General features: G+C 34.3%; 1 protein-coding gene across 2 annotated transcripts; it reads right to left on the bottom strand.

The window, feature by feature from the left end:
* Window positions 1-508: 508 nt before the first annotated feature.
* RERGL (RERG like) lies at window positions 509-10,148 on the bottom strand. 2 transcript variants are annotated; one of them, XM_003265570.3, is made up of 5 exons: window positions 10,044-10,148; window positions 8,757-8,813; window positions 5,535-5,608; window positions 4,439-4,587; window positions 509-1,112 (listed from the first exon to the last, which is right to left on the bottom strand). In XM_003265570.3, the coding sequence occupies exons 1-5, from the start codon at window positions 10,093-10,095 to the stop codon at window positions 830-832; spliced, it is 615 nt and encodes a 204-aa protein (XP_003265618.1). In that variant the 5' UTR covers window positions 10,096-10,148; the 3' UTR covers window positions 509-829. The 2 variants fall into 2 exon arrangements, with proteins under 2 accessions (XP_003265618.1, XP_004092146.1); XM_004092098.2 differs by lacking the exon at window positions 10,044-10,148 and adding an exon at window positions 9,086-9,192.
* Between the last annotated feature and the right edge of the window lie 9,872 nt (window positions 10,149-20,020).

The raw sequence follows: 20,020 nt of genomic DNA, 5'->3' as shown, positions 1-20,020 counted from the left end.
TAATTAGAGTAACCTGAGAAGAACCAAAATGTTTGTACCTAATCCACAAATACTTATTTCAGGGCAACAAAGCCTTTAAGGTTATAAATTCCCCAATAAGTTTTTACTTCTTTCCATCCTATGATGTATGAGTTTCTAAATCTTTTGATCTAAAAAGGACCTTAGCTCTATAAAATAATATATCTGTGATCATGATCCTTGCTAACATAGCGTGACACATGGAAATGGGGAAGGGAAGACTTTTTCATCATCAGATCAACTACAGAATAGATATACTCTTGGGGAAGGAATTTGCTTAGGGGCCTAAGTTATATTATAAAATATGCATAATATTATGTAAGCTACTGAATTATTGTAAAGACACAATTAAAATAAATGCATGCAATTCTATTAAATAAATCAAGAACTTTCATAGATTGATAAACTAAGCTCTGTGACCTATTAACTGCATGAATATAAATACATATTTCATTCAAAATAACTATATAAAAAAAGGTAAACCACAAACTATGGCATGGTTGTTTAACAAATTCACATAAACAGAGTTTATTTGGCAAGGCAAACTGAGATCGCTGTCCACCAGTAGGTTAGGGTGAGTGCAATGCTGTACAATAAATGAAAGGTTCTGTGTGAAGGAGAGTGAGCAGGATACAACAACCAAAAAGGCAACCTGCATATTTGACAACACAGCTGTGGTTCATACTCAATCATTTCATATCTCCAAGAGAATTCTTTTTACCAAAAAAAAAAATGCATACAAAGGTTAGCTTAATTATCATGTGAATGTTTGAAACTCTGATAGAACAAATCTCCCAAGATTACCTGTCTACTAAACAGACTTCCTTCTCTTTCCAAATACATTATTGATCAATTTGGCCATTGATTTAGATCCACTGGGACGTCTCTTTTCTTTGAGTTTGAAGTTTATCAGGATGTCCTTGATAATTCTGATAAACATCATTTCCACCTCCAGAGACTGCTCTGCTGCAGACAGTTCACAGAATTGGCATCGGTTATCCAGTGCCAGCTTTTGCCCTTCTTCCCAGCCAACCTCTCGCATATGACAAAGATCTCGTTTGTTGCCAACCAAAAACACTGCTGATTCCACTGCTCTGAAATAGAGATACACAATTTTTAGCAAGATTGTTTTAACAACTCTTTTTAAAAAAAAAAAAAAACAGATTTATAACCAAAGGATTATAAATCAAAAAAGAAAAAATACTGTGTGTATTTTACTTACGGTCATGTGTGTGTACAGTTACACATAGCCTCAATTACTTAAAATCATTTTAGATAAAATGTAGTAAATGGCACAGAAGCAACAAGGCTTTTAAGCATAGGAATTGAAGTAACATGGACCTATTATTGAATTCTGGTGCTGTCTACTAACCAAGTATGATTGTTATCTTTTCCACTTTCAGTTTCTTTTAATGTAAAAATGAGGTACATATTCATCATGGAATACTATGTAGCCATAAAAAAAGAATGAGATGGCCGGGCGCGGTGGCTCACGCTTGTAATCCCAGAGCTTTGGGAGGCCGAGGCGGGCGGATCACGAGGTCAGGAAATCGAGACCACGGTGAAACCCCGTCTCTACTAAAAGTACAAAAAAAATTAGCCGGGCGTGTTGGCGGGCGCCTGTAGTCCCAGCTACTCGGAGAGGCTGAGGCAGGAGAATGGCGTGAACCCGGGAGGCGGAGCTTGCAGTGAGCCGAGATTGCGCCACTGCACGCCAGCCTGGGCGACAGAGCGAGACTCCGTCTCAAAAAAAAAAAAAAAGAACGAGAGTGGCTGGGTGCGGTGGCTCATGCCTGTAATCTCAGCACTTTGGGAGGCCTTGGCCGGCAGATCACAAGGTCAGGAGATCAAGACCATCCTGGCTAACACGGTGAAACCTCATCTGTACTAAAAATACAAAAAATTAGCCTGGCGTGGTTGCACGTGCCTGTAGTCCCAGCTACTCAGGAGGCTGAGGCAGGAGAATCACTTGAACCCGAGAGGCGGAGGTTGCAGTGAGCTGAGATCGTGCCACTGCACTCCAGCCTGGGTGACAGAGCAAGACTCTGTCTCGACCAAAAAAAAAAAAAAAGAATGAGAGCATGTCCTTTGCAGGGACATGGATGGAGCTGGAGGCCATTATCTTTAGTAAACTGACGCGAGAACAGAAAACCAAATACTGCATGTTCTCACTCATAAGTGAGACCTAAATGATGAGAACATATGGATACATAGAGAGGAACAACACACAATGATGCCTATTGGAAGGTCGAGGGTGAGAGGAGGAAGAGGATCAGGAAAAATTAACTAATGGGTTCTAGGTTTCATACCTGGGTGATGAAATAATCTGTATAACAAACTCCATGACACAGGTTTTTTACCTGTGTAAAAAACCTGCACATCTACCCCTGAACCTAAATTCAAAGTTTTAAAAATGGTAAAATAATCCTCCTCACACAGAATTCTCACAGAGGTTAAAGCTCATGGAGACTGTATACATTAAATGATGTATATAAAAATACCTAACACAGGCCCAGGCAATGAAAGATGCTTACTAAGTATTGTTTTTCATGTTCCTTATCAATTGCAAGGGAAGATCTAGCAAATGTCTCTTTACTTATACAGTTACTATAATTGAACAGTCAATTTAGATAAAATTTTCATAAGCAAAAATATTATTCAATATTTATTGCTATTTTTGCTCTGCTAATATCCATTATAACATGCTCTAGAGAAAACTGTATAATCTCATGAACTTTTCCAACTCTCCTGTTTAAGAAATGTGTCTTTGTTAAGATAAAATGTCTCTGCAAATATCAATATGTCTTCCTTGGTTGTAATGAAACAATACAAAAATAGAGTTTGAGTTGAAGAATATATTAAAATCACTAGGCTTTAAATGGCATAGAACACTGCAAAGATATCTACTATAAGGAAAAAAATGGTGCACACAGTCAGTCTTCAACTCTTATTGGCCCCGAACCACTAAAAGTTGGTTTCATTCAAATGACGATGTGTGGTGAACTTTTAAAAATGTTACTAAGGTCTTTTTTTAGTCTAGTTTATAAAATTATTGAAAAGGGTAAATGAGGAAGGATATATACATGTGTTTTCAAGGGTGGGACACAAATATCAGATATAATTTAATGAAAGAGTGATATATTTTGCTTTCCTAGTCTTTTTACAGATTGAGAGCTGAGAATATTCAAAGAATTATCTAGTCAAGAAACTAGAAATATTTCCTGAAAAATGTTTATACTTTCAATATGTTTTTAAGTGTTCTTGAGTGATTACTCTGATTTGAAGAAATGTCAGAAAGTTAGTCCTGTCCCTTACCTACACCATGATGCTTAAATATAAGATATTTAATGATTGAAACAATGGAGTTCTAAAATATCAGTAATATTGCAGGAAATAAGAGCTATGAGGCACCTTAGTAAAATCACATCTGTTTCTCCTACCCTGCTTCCACCAGTTAAATAATTAGAAAAATGAGCTCTAGAGATTAAAGTGGCTTACTTAACACAAATCAAAGGAAAGCAAGAATGTACATCATCTAACTCCAGGGAAGTACGATTTATCAATTATTACCCATGATTTCTTTATAGTGGGCATTTAAAATAGATATTAAAAGTACATATACCAATTCTCATTCATAATATTGTGCATTTTTTACTTACCAGATTAGAATACTATTTAGAATCTAAGGGCAAAATTGGTTAAAAGCACAAAGACTCTTTTACAATCAGCACGTTGAGCAAAAATAAATACTTTAAATGGAAAAGGGCAAAATGACTGAAAAATAGGGAAAACTAAAATGGAAAACTTAGATGCTTCAACTTTTATCTACTAATGAAACAATAGCTTAAGGCACAATCATGTCTTCCTTCATAGTTCCTTGTGTCAAGACAATTAAGAAAAAGGAATTGTTGATCAGCACTTCAGGAGGTAAAATGGAGAAAAATGTATTCTCATATTTAGAATTTGTAAACAGTTTGATTACACTCAGTCTATTTTGCTTTGATAGATTGAACAACTCAGTGACTAGGAATTGGATTTCACGGAATGCCAAACATAGTAAATCTGAATTTATTTAGTATCCTTAACATTTTTGTGAGAATGAAAAGAAAAGTTTGGAAAGAGAACTATCTTCTATACAAAGGACTATTATTTTGCAAGTGAGTGTCATGTTAACAATAGAAGCTGTCTTGTAAAATAGCCATTTACTCAGGGCAAGTAACTGTTTATGTCAGCCAGGATATAAAGCATTCTCATCTTATTCTTGTTACTACATGTGTAACTCCTGTGGAATGAGAAGGTGAATTGTTCAGGGCTGTTAAATTTTGTAATTGGAAGGCTGTATTAAACTCTTCCTAATGATGCTTACAGCTATCTGACGATTTACTAAAAAGAAAGGTGAAAGGAATGAAAAATACCTTACCTTCTACAATGACTAGTTTGTGGCTCCCGGATTGTGTAGATCAGTGCTTTTGCAAAAGCAAATGAAGACCTATCACTGATGTCATACACAATAACAAACCCATCTGCCCAGTGAAGCTCACTTGTGAGGGAGAATTTTGCTTTCTGTGTCTGAAAATAAACCAAGTACATTAAAACTGGTAGGATCTAATACCTGTGTTTTTATACTTTAAACAGTTAACTAATGGAGACCCACTTCAGCTGGAAGATACATCAATACGTTAAATACTGATATTTTCTCAAATATAGTTCTGTTTCTCTCTTACTGCTTTGTCCTTAATTAAAAGTGATTAAATGTAAAACAGAACTATAATAAAGTTATATCTATCTAATTTTATAACTTTTCTGGAAGAAAACATCTCCACTTTTTCAGAAAATTTGATGAGCTACAATAATTGTCTTTTGAATAATATCCACATTTGTTTTGAAAATATATCATTTATTTATATTAGTAAATGGAATATCTATTGATTTTTTGGCACTAGATTTAAACCAATAAAAATAAAAAATATTATAAAGTTTTAGCTAAAATATTTAAGGTATATTTTGATTTACCTAAAATGATCTGTCTCATATAGTTGTTTTGAAATCCTGAATAAAGGGCCACTTTTCTTTTATGTGGACAATCCCATTTTAACTGTTTCCCCATATGAATAGACAAAGGGGTTTGTATTTAATCTATTTTATTTATTATGTTCTATTGACAACTGGTTAGTTATAAGTGCAATTAGTGAAAATAAAAAGTGAATTGATAAGCTGCTTATTAACTTCTGACAGTGACACTGTAACCTGATAGAAATATTGAAACAGCCTAATGTTGCAATTTTAAAGATATTTGTGATATGATAATTTTTTGACATGAACTTACAGAGGTGCTAGATAATGGAATTGACAACACTAGAAAATAATCTCTTAAATTTTTAATAATTAAAATGGGAAGAAACTTCGGTTTTAACACTGCAACTTTTCATTTTTTTTCACTTACCCCCATGTAATCTTCAAATCATGATTGTTAAAAAATCAATCAATCAATAAAAAAGGTGTTTTGTTTTACTTACTTGAGAACAAGGGTCATATATTTCTAGATTTAGTTGTTTCCTTTCCAAACACAAGTGCTTCTTATAGATAGATTCTGCAAAAATATGCATATCCACTGTCAGTATGAAAATACTCCGAATGTGAACTGATAAATTCAACCACTCACATTTTAGTGGAATCGTATTGTGCCCTTTTTATATTGCTGGTGACCAAAAGCATGTATTTGTTGTATTTACTCAGATATGTTTCTTTTTCTTTCTTTTTCCTCCAGGGTTCACGCCATTCTCCTGCCTCAGCCTCCCGAGTAGCTGGGACTACAGGTCCCCCCATCACGCCCTGCCAATTTTTTGGGGTTTTTTTTGTATTTTTAGTAGAGACGGGGTTTCACCGTGTTAGCCAGGATGGTCTCAATCTCCTGACCTCGTGATCTGCCCGCCTCGGCCTCCCAAAGTGCTGGGACTACAGGCGCGAGCCACCGTCCCCAGCCAATATGTTTCTTACAAATGAATCTCACCACTGTCTATATTCACCTACATACCTTTTTGCTCTTATACTTATATTCCATCCTATTACTGTGAATGGAACATCTGTGTTTCTATCTAAAGTAAATTCATTCACTCTCAGCTAGTGATGATTTCCCCTCACCCACTGAAAGACATGGCTTCAGCAATTCTACTTCCCTCTTATAGATCATAATTCTTTCCTCTTTACCATATAATTGCAACATCTTACAAACATGAAAAATTTCTTCTAACTTAAATGTATTATGACTTAATGGTTAATTCTGTATCTTGATTTTATTTGCCTTATTGGTAGCATTAATGTAGTTGATCAGTCCTGCCTCCTTAAAGTATTTCCTTTACGTGACCTTCAAGGTAACACTGTCTCCAGTTTTTATTTTTGTTTTTTAATTCCTTGTTGCTCTGTCTTAATCTTTTTTGTTCACTCTCCCCGCCCCCACTGACTTCTCACATTTCAAACATGGATCCAGTTTATAACTTTCTTCTCTTCTTACATTCCTTTTCAGATCTCTTCTAGTCCCAAGCCTTCACATGCCAATTATTTCTGATGAACCCAACTTATGTCTGGGCTTCAGATGAACCCAACTTATGTCTGAAGCCCAGACCTCATCCCTGAACTCTGGACACAAATAACTTACTATTGGACATCTCCATTTAGATATTTGATAGCTATCTCAACCTTCACACACCTCAGGCTGAACCCCTGATATCCCTGCAAATGCTGCATCTTCTACAATTTTCCATTTTGTTAAATGGCATATCCATAACTCCAGTTTCTCAGGTAAAAAACCTTAGGATTATCCTTGATTATTTATTTGTCTTGTGTCACGTATTTATTCTAAAATTCCTTTTTAGTCTACCTTCAAAATATATTTTGAATATGTCTGTATCTCACCATCTCCATTGCCAACACCCTAGTCTAGACCACCATCATTACTTGCCTAAATTATCACAAAGCCTCCTAAGTCATCTTTCTGTTTCCATCCTTCCTCTCACACCCTTCCTGTTTCTATTGTATTCTCAACACAGAAGTAAAAGTGAACCTTGTAGCCAGATCACATCACTTATCTGATCAAAGTTCTTCAATGACTCCTCATCTCTCAGAGGATTAGGGTTGACTTCTTAACTCCTACCAGGTTATATTTAAGGAAATTTGTTACAGATGCATGAAACCTTAAATTATGTTTTCAGCCAGTTTTTTCTAAACTTTATAGGTTTATTCTTGACTCCAAACCACATTATTTCCTTCTAGCCAATTAAAATTATCCATTCTCAAATCTCAAAAACTGCCAGCAAGTGTCATCAATTCTCACATTTTTAGAATTGTATTATTTCCCCTTCTAGTTTTAATATACAAAGTGGAGTCATTTTTGCTAATTTGCCCTCATAGAGTTAATGAGCTTTTCATCATTTGGTTAGCTTCTCAAAAATGCCTCTAGGTCTTTTATTTTTCATTGAGATGTAACAGTCAGAAATGTGTAAGCATTTCATTAGTTTATACAACTATCCTATATCAAAGTTTAAGTTGAGGGCTTTTGTTGTTCTTATTTGGATGGCGTTATCGGTCTGTGTTTGTTTTATTTTTTAGTTCTGGGACATTTTCTCATGCCCGAGTCCTAACTTGTATGTTATGTTGACCTTTTTGACTGATGTCAGTGCCCTCACAAATGAAACAACAGGAATTTTTCTTTTTATGTTTTCACCTTTCTATAATCAGTTTTCAGGCTCTTGCCCTAAAATGTTCATAATGTCATAGGGACTGAAATACCATGTTGAATTCATTTAGGGAAAAACACAATGTATTATATTAAAGCTATTTTCTGAGATACTCCAGTTATGCTACTTCATGATTGAATGCTAAAGATTTTTGTTTGTTTCGCAAAATACACTTGCAATCATAAATTCCTTAGTCTAAATAAGTAATAATCAACAAAAAGATTCTCCTTTCTCTCAATTTTTATATTTTCTGTAATCTGCCATTATTTTTTTAAAAAGAAAAAAAATTCATCTCCTCATTTCATTTCTTCAATTGGGTAAGATATTAGCACCATTATATTGTTTAATTGGTGAGCCAAAAATATGCTTAAAATTATGGCAAAATTTCTCACTTTTTGTGTTGCACTATTTCCCATATATTATGCTAATTCTAGTCAAAAAACAGAAATTTATAGAAGAGTTCATGAAATAATCTTAAAATTACATCAAAATGCCCTGGCATGTGTTTTAGAATTTTTCTACATTTATATAAATGGCTTAGATAATGATATGATATTTAATCAAGGCATAATTTTCCTATAATTTTCTTATGGTTTTACAATAAAAATAAACTTTACTCCTTTGTTAGTTGTGGTTTTAGTATTAATTTTGTCTTATTTTTTAAAGAAAGTTGATTTAATTTCAAAGTTGCTTTATAACTTACAAGAAATATTCCATTACATGTTCTACAATATCTTGAAGAGAGGATCTTAGTTTTAATGTTTTTCCAGTTCCAGACTTTGAAACCAACTGTCTTACTTAAAATCAAATTGGGTGAATTTTACCATAAAAGAACATTTAATTCAAGTACCTATTTTGGCATTTCTAATCAGAATATGTGAATAAATAAATAGTTTTATATGCATAAAAATGGTATAGTCTATCAAAATGCATCTCTGTACTTAAGTGGGATTTAATTATGATGTTAAAAGTTTTAAGGTAAAAATGTCTCGAGTAGTAACTTACCAAAATTAGAAGCATATTCTCCAATGAATCGCTTAGTGAGAAACCTCACTGTAAGGGCTGCAAAGCAAACAATCTAGATTTAGGGCTGTTATATTTTAGGAAACAGCTAATTTGGTTATGTGCATAAGGTTTTAGTTCTTAAATCAAAAATATTCAAGAATTAATAAACACTTTAAAATTTGACCAAATTCTGTTCTAAATAGTAGTTAACAATATTTCCATGGTACGAACAAATGATTAGAAAGTTAGAAAGGAAGTGATCTTAAAGTGCTGCACATCTAAATCACTATGCAGTTAATTCATTACCACAAAAACATAAGGCCACTTACCTTTTGTAACAGAAACAGATTTCTCATTATATCTGAGATGCAAGAAGTTTGACATCTGTTTATTTTCTCTGTCAAACTCAGTCTGGCTTCAAGGTACTATGTGTAATAGTCACAAGGACACTACCAAGTATTTACAGTTATTTAAGGATGCAGGGACCAACAAATCCAGGAAATAGAAAAAGAACCTCTGGTATCCGTTCATCGTGTCACAGCTCCTGGGTTTGGCCAGTTAAGATGCTATGATTCTTTAGGCTCAAGTGGCCCTATTGTAGCATCTACCATTATAATGTGACCGAAACCAAAGTAAAACACAACAAAACAAAAGCATGACTTCCAAAGTGAGAGCACATTATTGCTCAGTTCCAGAACATCCACCAAGCCACGCCCTCCCAAAGTTCTTTCATCTTAATAATGCTACATTTAAAATACAATCCACAAATCTCCAAACATCTCCCTACCCTAGTTTCAGAGCAGATGAGTTCTATCAAGGCCATTGTTTGGGAACTAGTGCGTATACGGCAAGTGTGCTGAAGTGAGAAGTAGGTGGGATAGTGATGGAGAAATTTCCTGTTATTCCTCTGAATTGTAAACATCAGTAGAACAATATACAAATTAACATTTCAGATATTTATCTTGCTATGCCTGCCTACATATTCTATAAACATACAGTTACTTACCTATAAAAACGAAAACTCCTAATGACAGATAATGTGCCTATCATCCCAGTGAGATAATGTTATTATAGATGTATTTTCATATATATGATATGACATATATGTCATATATATGACATATATATGATATGTGATATATATGACATGACATATCATGATATATGTCATATATCATATGTCATACACGTGACATATATATATATAATACATGGTTAATGGTTAACATGTCAATGTTTCTCACTCTTTCTACACTCTATTATAACAGAGAAGACATTACCACTCACCAGATTTGCCTGTTCCTTCACCACCCAAGACAGCAAGCTTCACATCATTCATCTTGCTTTTCTGCTTCTTGTTCAGTCCCGTCTTCTGGAACTATGCTGCCCTGTGACAAGCTTTTTTTAAATTTCCTTTTTATTGCTGCTCTCATTTCTCAACTCCACCCCATATTCCTACCAGCCAACAATAACTTTAAAAATGTTTTCCTAGAGTAGTTTTCAACTCAGTTTTCAAATCACATGAAAAAAAACTGGAGTTACTGTTTAGACACAAAGGCTTATGAAGACAATATGTATATATTTATAACAGAACCTTAGCTTACAATTCTCTATTTTTGTGTACCTGGAATCTACCTTCTCCCAGGACCTAAAAAAAAGTATAATCTCTTTTCGTTTAGAAAATTTTTAGAGGATGGGTAAACATCTCTGTAAATTTACTTTGATTGGATTGGTTTCTTTGTTTTATTAGTATCTGAGCCTATATCTGCTGGGGTTTCTTTGGTGAAAAAAATAAAAGGCAAATCCGTTCATTCAATCATAAAAAGAACACAACTATCTAGGATTTAGAAGTTTAGGTTTGATACCAATGCAAATAAATATCTAGACCATGTTTGTGAATCACATGAGATTCTCAAGAAGCAAAAATGGGCACTACAGAATTTTAACTTATCCAATGTCTTATTTAATAAGTAATTTCTCCTTTAAAAAATGTTTTGTCAATAGAAAACAGCAATATTTCTGGAGAAAAATAAAGCAATCAATGTCATTTGTTAGAAAAGAAATAAATATAAACCTGTCATATTTCTTCCTGTAGTACATTGAAATTAGAAAAGAGAAATGATAAAGGAAAGAAAATTTGGAAGGGGTATTCTGGCATGATTCATTCCTGCTTTATAATAAAGAGATAAATTTAATATGCAAAATTATGAGTTTTTCATATTTCTTTTTGTCAGATTTCCCTACCAGCCCATTACTTTCTTCCTCTTTTATCTCCCAATTTAGATATGTAAAAATTCTACAACAAATACAATAAGTCTACATGTGTGTATTAAATTTTGAGGCACAAGTGAAAAAGTTTCATTTCCAGACTAAGTTGATCACAAGAGTAATCATTTACTTTTCTTTTTTATTATACTTTAAGTTTTAGGGTACATGTGCACAACGTGCAGGTTAGTTACATATGTATACATGTGTCATGTTGGTGTGCTGCACCCATTAACTCATCATTTAACATTAGGTATCTCTCCTAATGCTATCCCTCCCCCCTCCCCTCAGCCCACAACAGGCCCCAATGTATGATGTTCCCCTTCCCATGTCCATGTGTATTCATTGTTCAATTCCCACCTATGAGTGAGAACATGCGGTGTTTGGTTGTTGTCCTTGCGATAGTTTGCTGAGAATGATGGTTTCCAGCTTCATCCATGTCCTTACAAAGGACATGAACTCATTCTTTTTTATGGCTGCATAGTATTCCATGGTGTATATGTGCCACATTTTCTTAATCCAGTCTATCTTTGTTGGACATTTGGATTGGTTCCAAGTCTTTGCTATTGTGAATAGGGCTACAATAAACATGTGTGCATGTGTCTTTATAGCAGCATGTTTTATAATCCTCTGGGTATATACCCAGTAATAGGATGGCTGGGTCAAATGGTATTTCTAGTTCTAGATCCCTGAGGAATCGCCACACTGACTTCCACAATGGTTCAACTAGTTTACAGTCCCAAGAACAGTGCAAAAGTGTTCCTATTTCTCCACGTCCTCTCCAGCACCTGTTGTTTCCTGACTTTTTAATGATTGCCATTCTAACTGGTGTGAGATGCTATCTCATTGTGGTTTTGATTTGCATTTATCTGGCCAGTGATGATGAGCATTTTTTCATGTGTCTTTTGGCTGCATAAATGTCTTCTTTTGAGAAGTGTCCGTTCATATCCTTCACCCACTTTTTGATGGGGTTGTTTGTTTTTTTCTTGTAAATTTGTTTGAGTTCATTGTAGATTCTGGATACTAGCTCTTTGTCAGATGAGTAGATTGCAAAAATTTTCTCCCATTCTGTAGGTTGCCTGTTCACTCTGATGGTAGTTTCTTTTGCTGTGCAGAAGCTCTTTAGTTCAATTAGATCCCATTTGTCAATGTTGGCTTTTGTTGCCATTGCTTTTGGTGTTTTAGATATGAAGTCCTTGCCCATGCCTAAGTCCTGAATGGTATTGCCTAGGTTTTCTTCTAGGGTTTTTATGGTTTTAGGTCTAACATTTAAGACTTTAATCCATCTTGAATTAATTTTTGTATAAGGTGTAAGGAAGGGATCCAGTTTCGGCTTTCTACATGTGGCTAGCCAGTTTTCCCAGCACCATTTATTAAATAGGGAATCCTTTCCCCATTTCTTGTTTTTGTAACACATCCAGCCAAACTATGCTTCATAAGTGAAGCAGAAATAAAATACTTTACAGACAAGCAAATGCTGAGAGATTTTGTCACCACCAGGCCTGCCCTAAAAGAGCTCCTGAAGGAAGCACTAAACATGGAAAGGAACAACTGTTATCAGCCACTGCAAAAACATACCAAATTGTAAAGACCATCGAGGCTAGGAAGAAACTGCATCAACTAATGAGCAAAATAACCAGCTAACATCGTGACAGGATCAAATTCACACATAACAATATTAACCTTAAATGTACATGGGCTAAATGCTCCAATTAAAAGACACAGACTGGCAAATTGGATAAAGAGTCAAGACCCATCAGTGTGCTGTATTCAGGAAACCCATCACATGTGCAGAGACACACATAGGCTCAAAATAAAGGGATGGAGGAAGATCTACCAAGCAAATGGAAAACGAAAAAAGGCAGGGGTTGCAATCCTAGTCTCTGATAAAACAGCCTTTAAACCAACAAAGATCAAAAGAGACAAAGAAGGCCATTACATAATGGTAAAGGGACCAATTCAACAAGAAGAGCTAACTATCCTAAATATATATGCACCCAATACAGGAGCATCCAGATTCATAAAGCAAGTCCTTGGAGACCTACAAAGAGACTTAGACTCCCACACAATAATAATGGGAGACTTTAACACCCCACTGTCAACATTAGACAGATCAACAAGACAGAAAGTTAACAAGGATATCCAGGAATTGAACTCAGCTCGGCACCAGGCAGACCGAATAGACATCTACAGAACCCTCCACCCCAAATCAACAGAATATACATTCTTTTCAGCACCACACCACACCTATTCCAAAATTGACCACATAGTTGGAAGTAAAGCACTCCTCAGCAAATGTAAAAGAACAGAAATTATAACAAACTGTCTCTCAGACCACAGTGCAATCAAACTAGAACTCAGGATTAAGAAACTCCCTCAAAACCACTAACTACATGGAAACTGAACAACCTGCTCCTGAATGACTACTGGGTACATAATGAAATGAAGGCGGAAATAAAGATGTTCTTTGAAACCAACGAGAACACAGACACAACCTACCAGAATTTCTGGGACACATTCAAAGCAGTGTGTAGAGGGAAATTTATAGCACTAAATGCCCACAAGAGAAAGCAGGAAAGATCTAAAATGGACACCCTAATATCACAATTAAAAGAACTAGAGAAGCAAGAGCAAACACATTCAAAAGCTAGCAGAAGGCAAGAAATAACTAAGATCAGAGCAGAACTGAAGGAGATAGAGACACAAAAAACCCTTCAAAAAGTCAATGAATCCAGGAGCTGGTTTTTTGAAAAGTTCAACAGAATTGATAGACTGCTAGCAAGATTAGTAAAGAAGAAAAGAGAGAAGAACCAAATAGACGCAAAAAAAAATGATGAAGGGGATATCACCACTGATCCCACAGAAACACAAACTACCATCAGAGAATACTATAAATACCTCTATGCAAATAAACTAGAAAATCTAGAAGTAATGGATGAATTCCTCGACACATACAGCCTCCTAAGACTAAACCAGGAAGAAGTTGAATCTCTGAATAGACCAATAACAGGCTCTGAAATTGAGGCAATAATGAATAGCTTACCAACCAAAAAAAGTCCCGGACCAGATGGATTCACAGCCGAATTCTACCAGAGGTACAAGGAGGAGCTGGTACCATTCCTTCTGAAACTATTCCAATCAATAGAAAAAGAGGGAATCATCCCTAACTCATTTTATGAAGTCAGCATCATCCTGATACCAAAGCCTGGCAAAGACACAACAAAAAAAGAGAATTTTAGACCATTTACTTTTTTAATAACGCATTTATTTAACTAACATTTTATACTTGCAATTATATTTTAAAGCTATGTTAGGTTTAATGACTCACTATTGTTAAATCATTAATTTCCTGCCCTGATAAATTCTACACTCTACGAAGAGAAAATGGAAACAATTGAAATTACAGTAAATAGAGTTGTTGCTAAAACAGGACCAGGAAAAGCAGAACATGTGGATATAAAGGTCTTCAAAAAGTAGGTAAATCTTTAAACATAGAGAGAAGGAGGAAAAAGGGACCAGTGATTAAGGAGATGTGTCTATTCCAAAAGAAGAAACAGACTCCATAAAGGAAAAGGGGCAAGAGAGAGTATGACAATTTGTGAGATCAGCAAGGTAACTGCTGAACCAAATTGCATTTTTTCTTTATTACAAATTTGAAAGAAATAGATATGATCTCTTTAATTTCTGCAACTGTATAAATAGTAACAAGAATGAATTTTTTAAAAGGAAATTTGCCAGCCGACTTATTATACCACGGAATTAGATGTTTTTTCTCTATTTGGAGAAATGCTATTTTTGTCTTCTTAAGAAACTTCTGATGTTTTTAGACGTTGAGTTCCTCACCCTTGCCTTAGGTTTAGAGCCAATTAAAATTAGGTTGAGTTCCTCTCAACCTAAGGCAAGATTTAACTTCATAACATAGAGCATATTGAAAAGAACATATAAATTTTTGTCATCAATATACAGGCATTCTTTTCTCACGTCCTCTTCCTCCCTACTTCCTCTTGGATTCCAAAAGAGGCTCTAACAAGAAAGCGGCCTGGCATTGAAATAGAGTGAAGTTGTGAACCTGAACTGAAAGAAAAAAGTATGTACATATTTTCTTAAGAAACAGAAGCGCCATTTTTTTTTTTGCTTCAGATGATGGGTGCTAAATATTAATATTCTAATAGCCACATTATTATACTACTTAAATTTTTCTTACAGCTCTCTAAAGAAATATTCATTCCAACCAAAACCAAATCATTTTATTCCTTTATTTATGAGGCAGGTCCTGTTACTAACTTATAACATAATAGAAATATAGGCCTTTTCAGAAGAAGAGAAACAAAGAAAAAAAAAGCAAGCAAGCAAGCAAGAGAGAGAGAAGGAAAGGAAAGGAAAGGAAGATGGGGAAGGGAGATAAAAATGCAAAGAATGTAACTGAAATTGAATGATGGTTAATTTTCAATATAAAGAATTCTCTAATGCCTACTGCTGATTATAAAATAAATCTTGAAGTCTGGGTTTTTAGTGTATTACTGAATAGTAATAGATTGTACCCAATAGGTAATTTTTCATCCCTCACCCCTCTCCCGCCCTCCACCATTTGGAGTTTCTGATATCCTCTATTTCACTCTGTATTTCCATGTGTACACATTATTGAGCTCCCACTTATAAGTGAGAACATGCAGTATTTGACTTACTGTTTCTAAATTATTTCACTTAAGATAATGGCCTACAGTTACATCCATGTTACTGCAAAAGACATGATTTCATTCTTTTTTATGGCTTAGTATTCCATGATGTGTGTGTGTGTGTGTATACACACACACACATCTATACCATATATATACACACACATATATATATCATAATACATATATATACACACACATACACACAATGTGTATATATAAAATATAGAAAACATGGTGTGTGTGTATATATATATATGGTGTGTATATAATAATATGTGTGTATATTTACATACACATCATATTTTCTTTACCCAGTCATCATAATTAAACTGTAAGTATTGGTTATGTTAGTCTCATGGGAGTACTTATCAAAGTGTATTTATTTGTATGTTTATTCACAACAAAATGAAAACATACACAAATAGATGATTATAAATCAGAATTATTTGTTTCACTTCTAATTATAATCCAAGTTACTAAAGGAATTCAGCTAGAGATATCACAAATCCTCCAAAATCTCTTCCTGATAAATAATTCACATCTGGACATTTATCTAACCAAATGATGAAGCTATTATAATAATGACTACTAAAATACAAAAGGTTCTATTAACCCACAACTCAATATTATTTTGGCTACAATATCTGTTTCATAAAACTAATAATTGCTTATTTCAACAATGTCCTAACAGTTCAACATCAGTTTAAACTATGCATACAACATCATATTGCCTATGTAGAATACTTTTGTATGTGATTATTTTTGATGGATTCCTTTTTCATCTGAACATGTGAAACTGATCATTATGGAACAAATGTACTTCCCACATTATTTGGTCTGGGAAGAATATTTTTAGGGTCTATCCTATTCGTGGTATTATATTTGGCTTAAAGCTACTCGGAAGTCCTACTTCAAATTTGATAAATCATATCTGAATACTGAACACCACTCTACTGTGAAAACTGCTACTGATCTTTCTTTTATTTTTTTTTCTCCTCCCCTCCCCATCACCCTCTTTTCCTTCCTTCCCCTTTCCTTCTTTCTGTGACTATTTCTATCTCTGTGTCTTTACCCCTCTCTCTCTGTCTCTTCTTTCTTTATCTCTGTCTGGTTTCTCCTTATCTTCTTTCCCTTTTCCTTTCCTCATTTTATTCTGGGTTCTTTTAGGAGTTTTTCTGTATCAGTGGTATTCTAAAATTTCACAATGGTATTCCTTGTTGCAAGTTGCTTTTTTCATTAATTGTGCCAGTGTTCACTTTACCTCCTAAATGTGGAGATTCCTGTTTTTCAGTTCTGGGAAATTTTATTGTATTATCCCCTTAACAATTTATTCAAATCTGTCTTCTGTGTTCTGCCTGTCCGAAACTCTTACATCAGTTGAACATAAAGATTGATTCCCAATGACTTTAACTCTTTCTTTCCTATTGCCCTACTCTATATCTTTAACTTCACCTTCGTGGGATATATATATGTATGGGAGAGAGAAATATATATTATACATGTATATATTTTAATGTGTTTTATATATTTTAATATTCTATATTATATAATATACAAATACAAAATATAAATATAAGTATTTGATACAAATATATAAAAATACATGTATATATCCCATATATATCACATATATACATGTATATGTATCAAGTATATATCAAATATATACATGTATATGTATCAAGTATATATCACTATATATGTGATATATACTTGTGTTTTTACATGCTTTATATATGTGTATAGCTGTATATACTATATATGTGTGTGACATATAGAGATTATCACACATATAACATGTGATACATATGTATTTATATACTACATATACTATATATGTGATATATGTATATACATGTTATATATGTGATGTATGTGTTACATTTATAATACATATCAATTTAAGTGTTTTCTTGTGTGCTGCTATTGTATTGAAATGCTGTATACATTAATTTGTTTTGAGAAAAAATTAATAACATCTGCAGTAAAATTTTAAACTGTACATAATTCCCATAATATTTAAATTCACTTTCACAAACCAGAATTGTTCTGTGTTACACTTCAATATACCATGTATGATTTTTGTGATATAATACATATCTGTGTCTGTGTGTAAATTTCAAGTGAAGAGGATAGAGATGTTTCTATCATTCCCAAGCAACTTAAAAACTGTTATCATTAATAGAATTAACCTACAGAAGTATGTCTTCATAACTCTAAATACTTTTAAAACATGCTTTGAAAGATAATCTTTCATTTAAGTATCATATTTGAAGAAATATCATTTTTGATATGTAATGTTAGTAATTAACTAAAGTACAAGGGCCTATTTTTTTGAAAAAGTAAAATGATGAATACCTCACAACAGGTAATGATTTGGTATTTACTTTACTCTTTTAAATTATTCTTGAGGTGTTTATTGTTCCATAAGGTTTTAGTTTTCCAATATTTTATAATACCTTTAAAATTATCACTAACAGTAATTACGACTCAGCTATTCATCCTTTTTGCCTTCTGTAAAAATTATGTTAATCTTTCTGTAGACACTAAGTGATTTTCTTCTAAGCTAATACAGTTTTTCTCAAAAATAGGCTACTATTCTAGTTAGCTCCTTCTTAATCACTTGTGGTTGGTCAATAATACAGAAGTTACTGTGATCTTTAAAAACACTCTTCCTTCTGTAATGAAGCTGCTGGAACAAGAAGTTTGAGGGAGCAACACTTCAGTGCGTGCAAGTTCTGCGAAAACATGATTTTTAAAAGGCTGAACAATGCAAATGTGGTAAGGATATGTTACTCTTATTTTTCTGCTCATTTTATTACTCTAGAAATAAACATTTCAAAATAAATTTTCAGTGTTCAAGCTTATTTCTACAATTACATAGGATAGAATGTATAAAGAAGTTTGATTTTTTGGAAGCCTTTTAAAAATAGACCTTAATGTATGCAATGGTTCATAAAGAAGATAGGCATATTTCTTGCTCACATAAAATTTTATATAGATGTTTCTGATAAGTGGACATCTCTCTCAAAGTCTTCAGTGTCTGGCTTCTGAACACTCTTCATCACAGTGGTAGAAGGGGCAGAGCATGACAAATCATATGCAGGAGGTTTGGTGGGCTAGCCTGGAAGAGGTTTATTTTGTTCACAAGCTGTTGGTTAGAACTTAAACTTATGGCAATACTAAACAGTAAGGAGGATGAAAAGCAAAGACTGGTTTTATTGGAGATGTAGCATTCATTCTTTTTGACAAGAGATAAATGCTCAGTCTTTAAAGCACAGGTAGATTAAAGGTTGCTTGTCTCAAAACCTGTCCACTTCAACTTGATTTCACCACAGGGCACCCAGATATTTGATCAATCATTATTCTGGGTGCGCCTATGAGGGTGTTTTTGGATAATATAAATGTTTTCATTGTTAGACCTAGTAAAGCATATGGTCCTTCCTCATGTGAGTGGGCCTCATCAAATCAGTTGAAGGGACTGAACAGAACAAAAGGCTGACCACCTCCTGCAAGTAACAGGGAATTTCCTTCTGTGTGGCTTCATTAAGCTGGATCATCAGTCTTTTCATGCCTTCAGACTTGAACTGAAACATTGCCTCTTCTGGTGTCTCAAGCCTGCTGTATTAGTCCACTTTCACATCCTATAAAGAAATACCTAAGACTGGGTAATTTATAAAGAAAAGACATTTAATTGACTCAGAGTTCTGCATGGCTGGGGAGGCCTCAGGAAACTTACAATCATGGTGGAAGGAGAAGGGAAAACAAGGCATGTCTTACATGGCATCGGAAGAGACAGAGAGAGCAAGGTGAGGGAACCACCGCATACTTTTAAATCATCAGAGCTCGTGAGAACTCAGTCACCCTCACGAGAACAGCATGTGGAAAATCACTCCCATGATCCAATCACCTCTCACCAGGTCTCCCCCTCAATGTATGAGGATTACAATTCCAGATGAGATTTGGGTGGGGACACAGAGTCCAACCATAACATTTTGTCCCTAGCCCCAACAAAATACCACATCCTCCACACATTTAAAAACCAAACATGCCTTAACAACAGTCCCTCAAAGTCCTAACTCAATCGAGCATTAACACAAAATTCCAAGTACAAGATCTCATCTGAGACATGGCAAATCCCTTCTGCCTCTGAGCCTGTGAAATCTAAAGCAAGTTAATTACTTCCAAGATACAGTGGGGTAGAGGCATTTGGTAAATGCTCCCATTCCACATGGGAGAAATTGGCCAACACAAAAGGGCTACAGGCCCCATGCAAATCCAAAACCCAGCAGGGTAGTTATTAAATCTTAAAGCTGCAAA

Source organism: Nomascus leucogenys, chromosome 23 (assembly GCF_006542625.1).
Source record: "Nomascus leucogenys isolate Asia chromosome 23, Asia_NLE_v1, whole genome shotgun sequence".
In the NCBI taxonomy this organism is placed as follows: Eukaryota; Metazoa; Chordata; class Mammalia; order Primates; family Hylobatidae; genus Nomascus; species Nomascus leucogenys.
The sequence above is the reverse complement of the archived record's forward strand: the minus strand, read 5'-3'. Positions and strand labels throughout refer to the sequence as shown.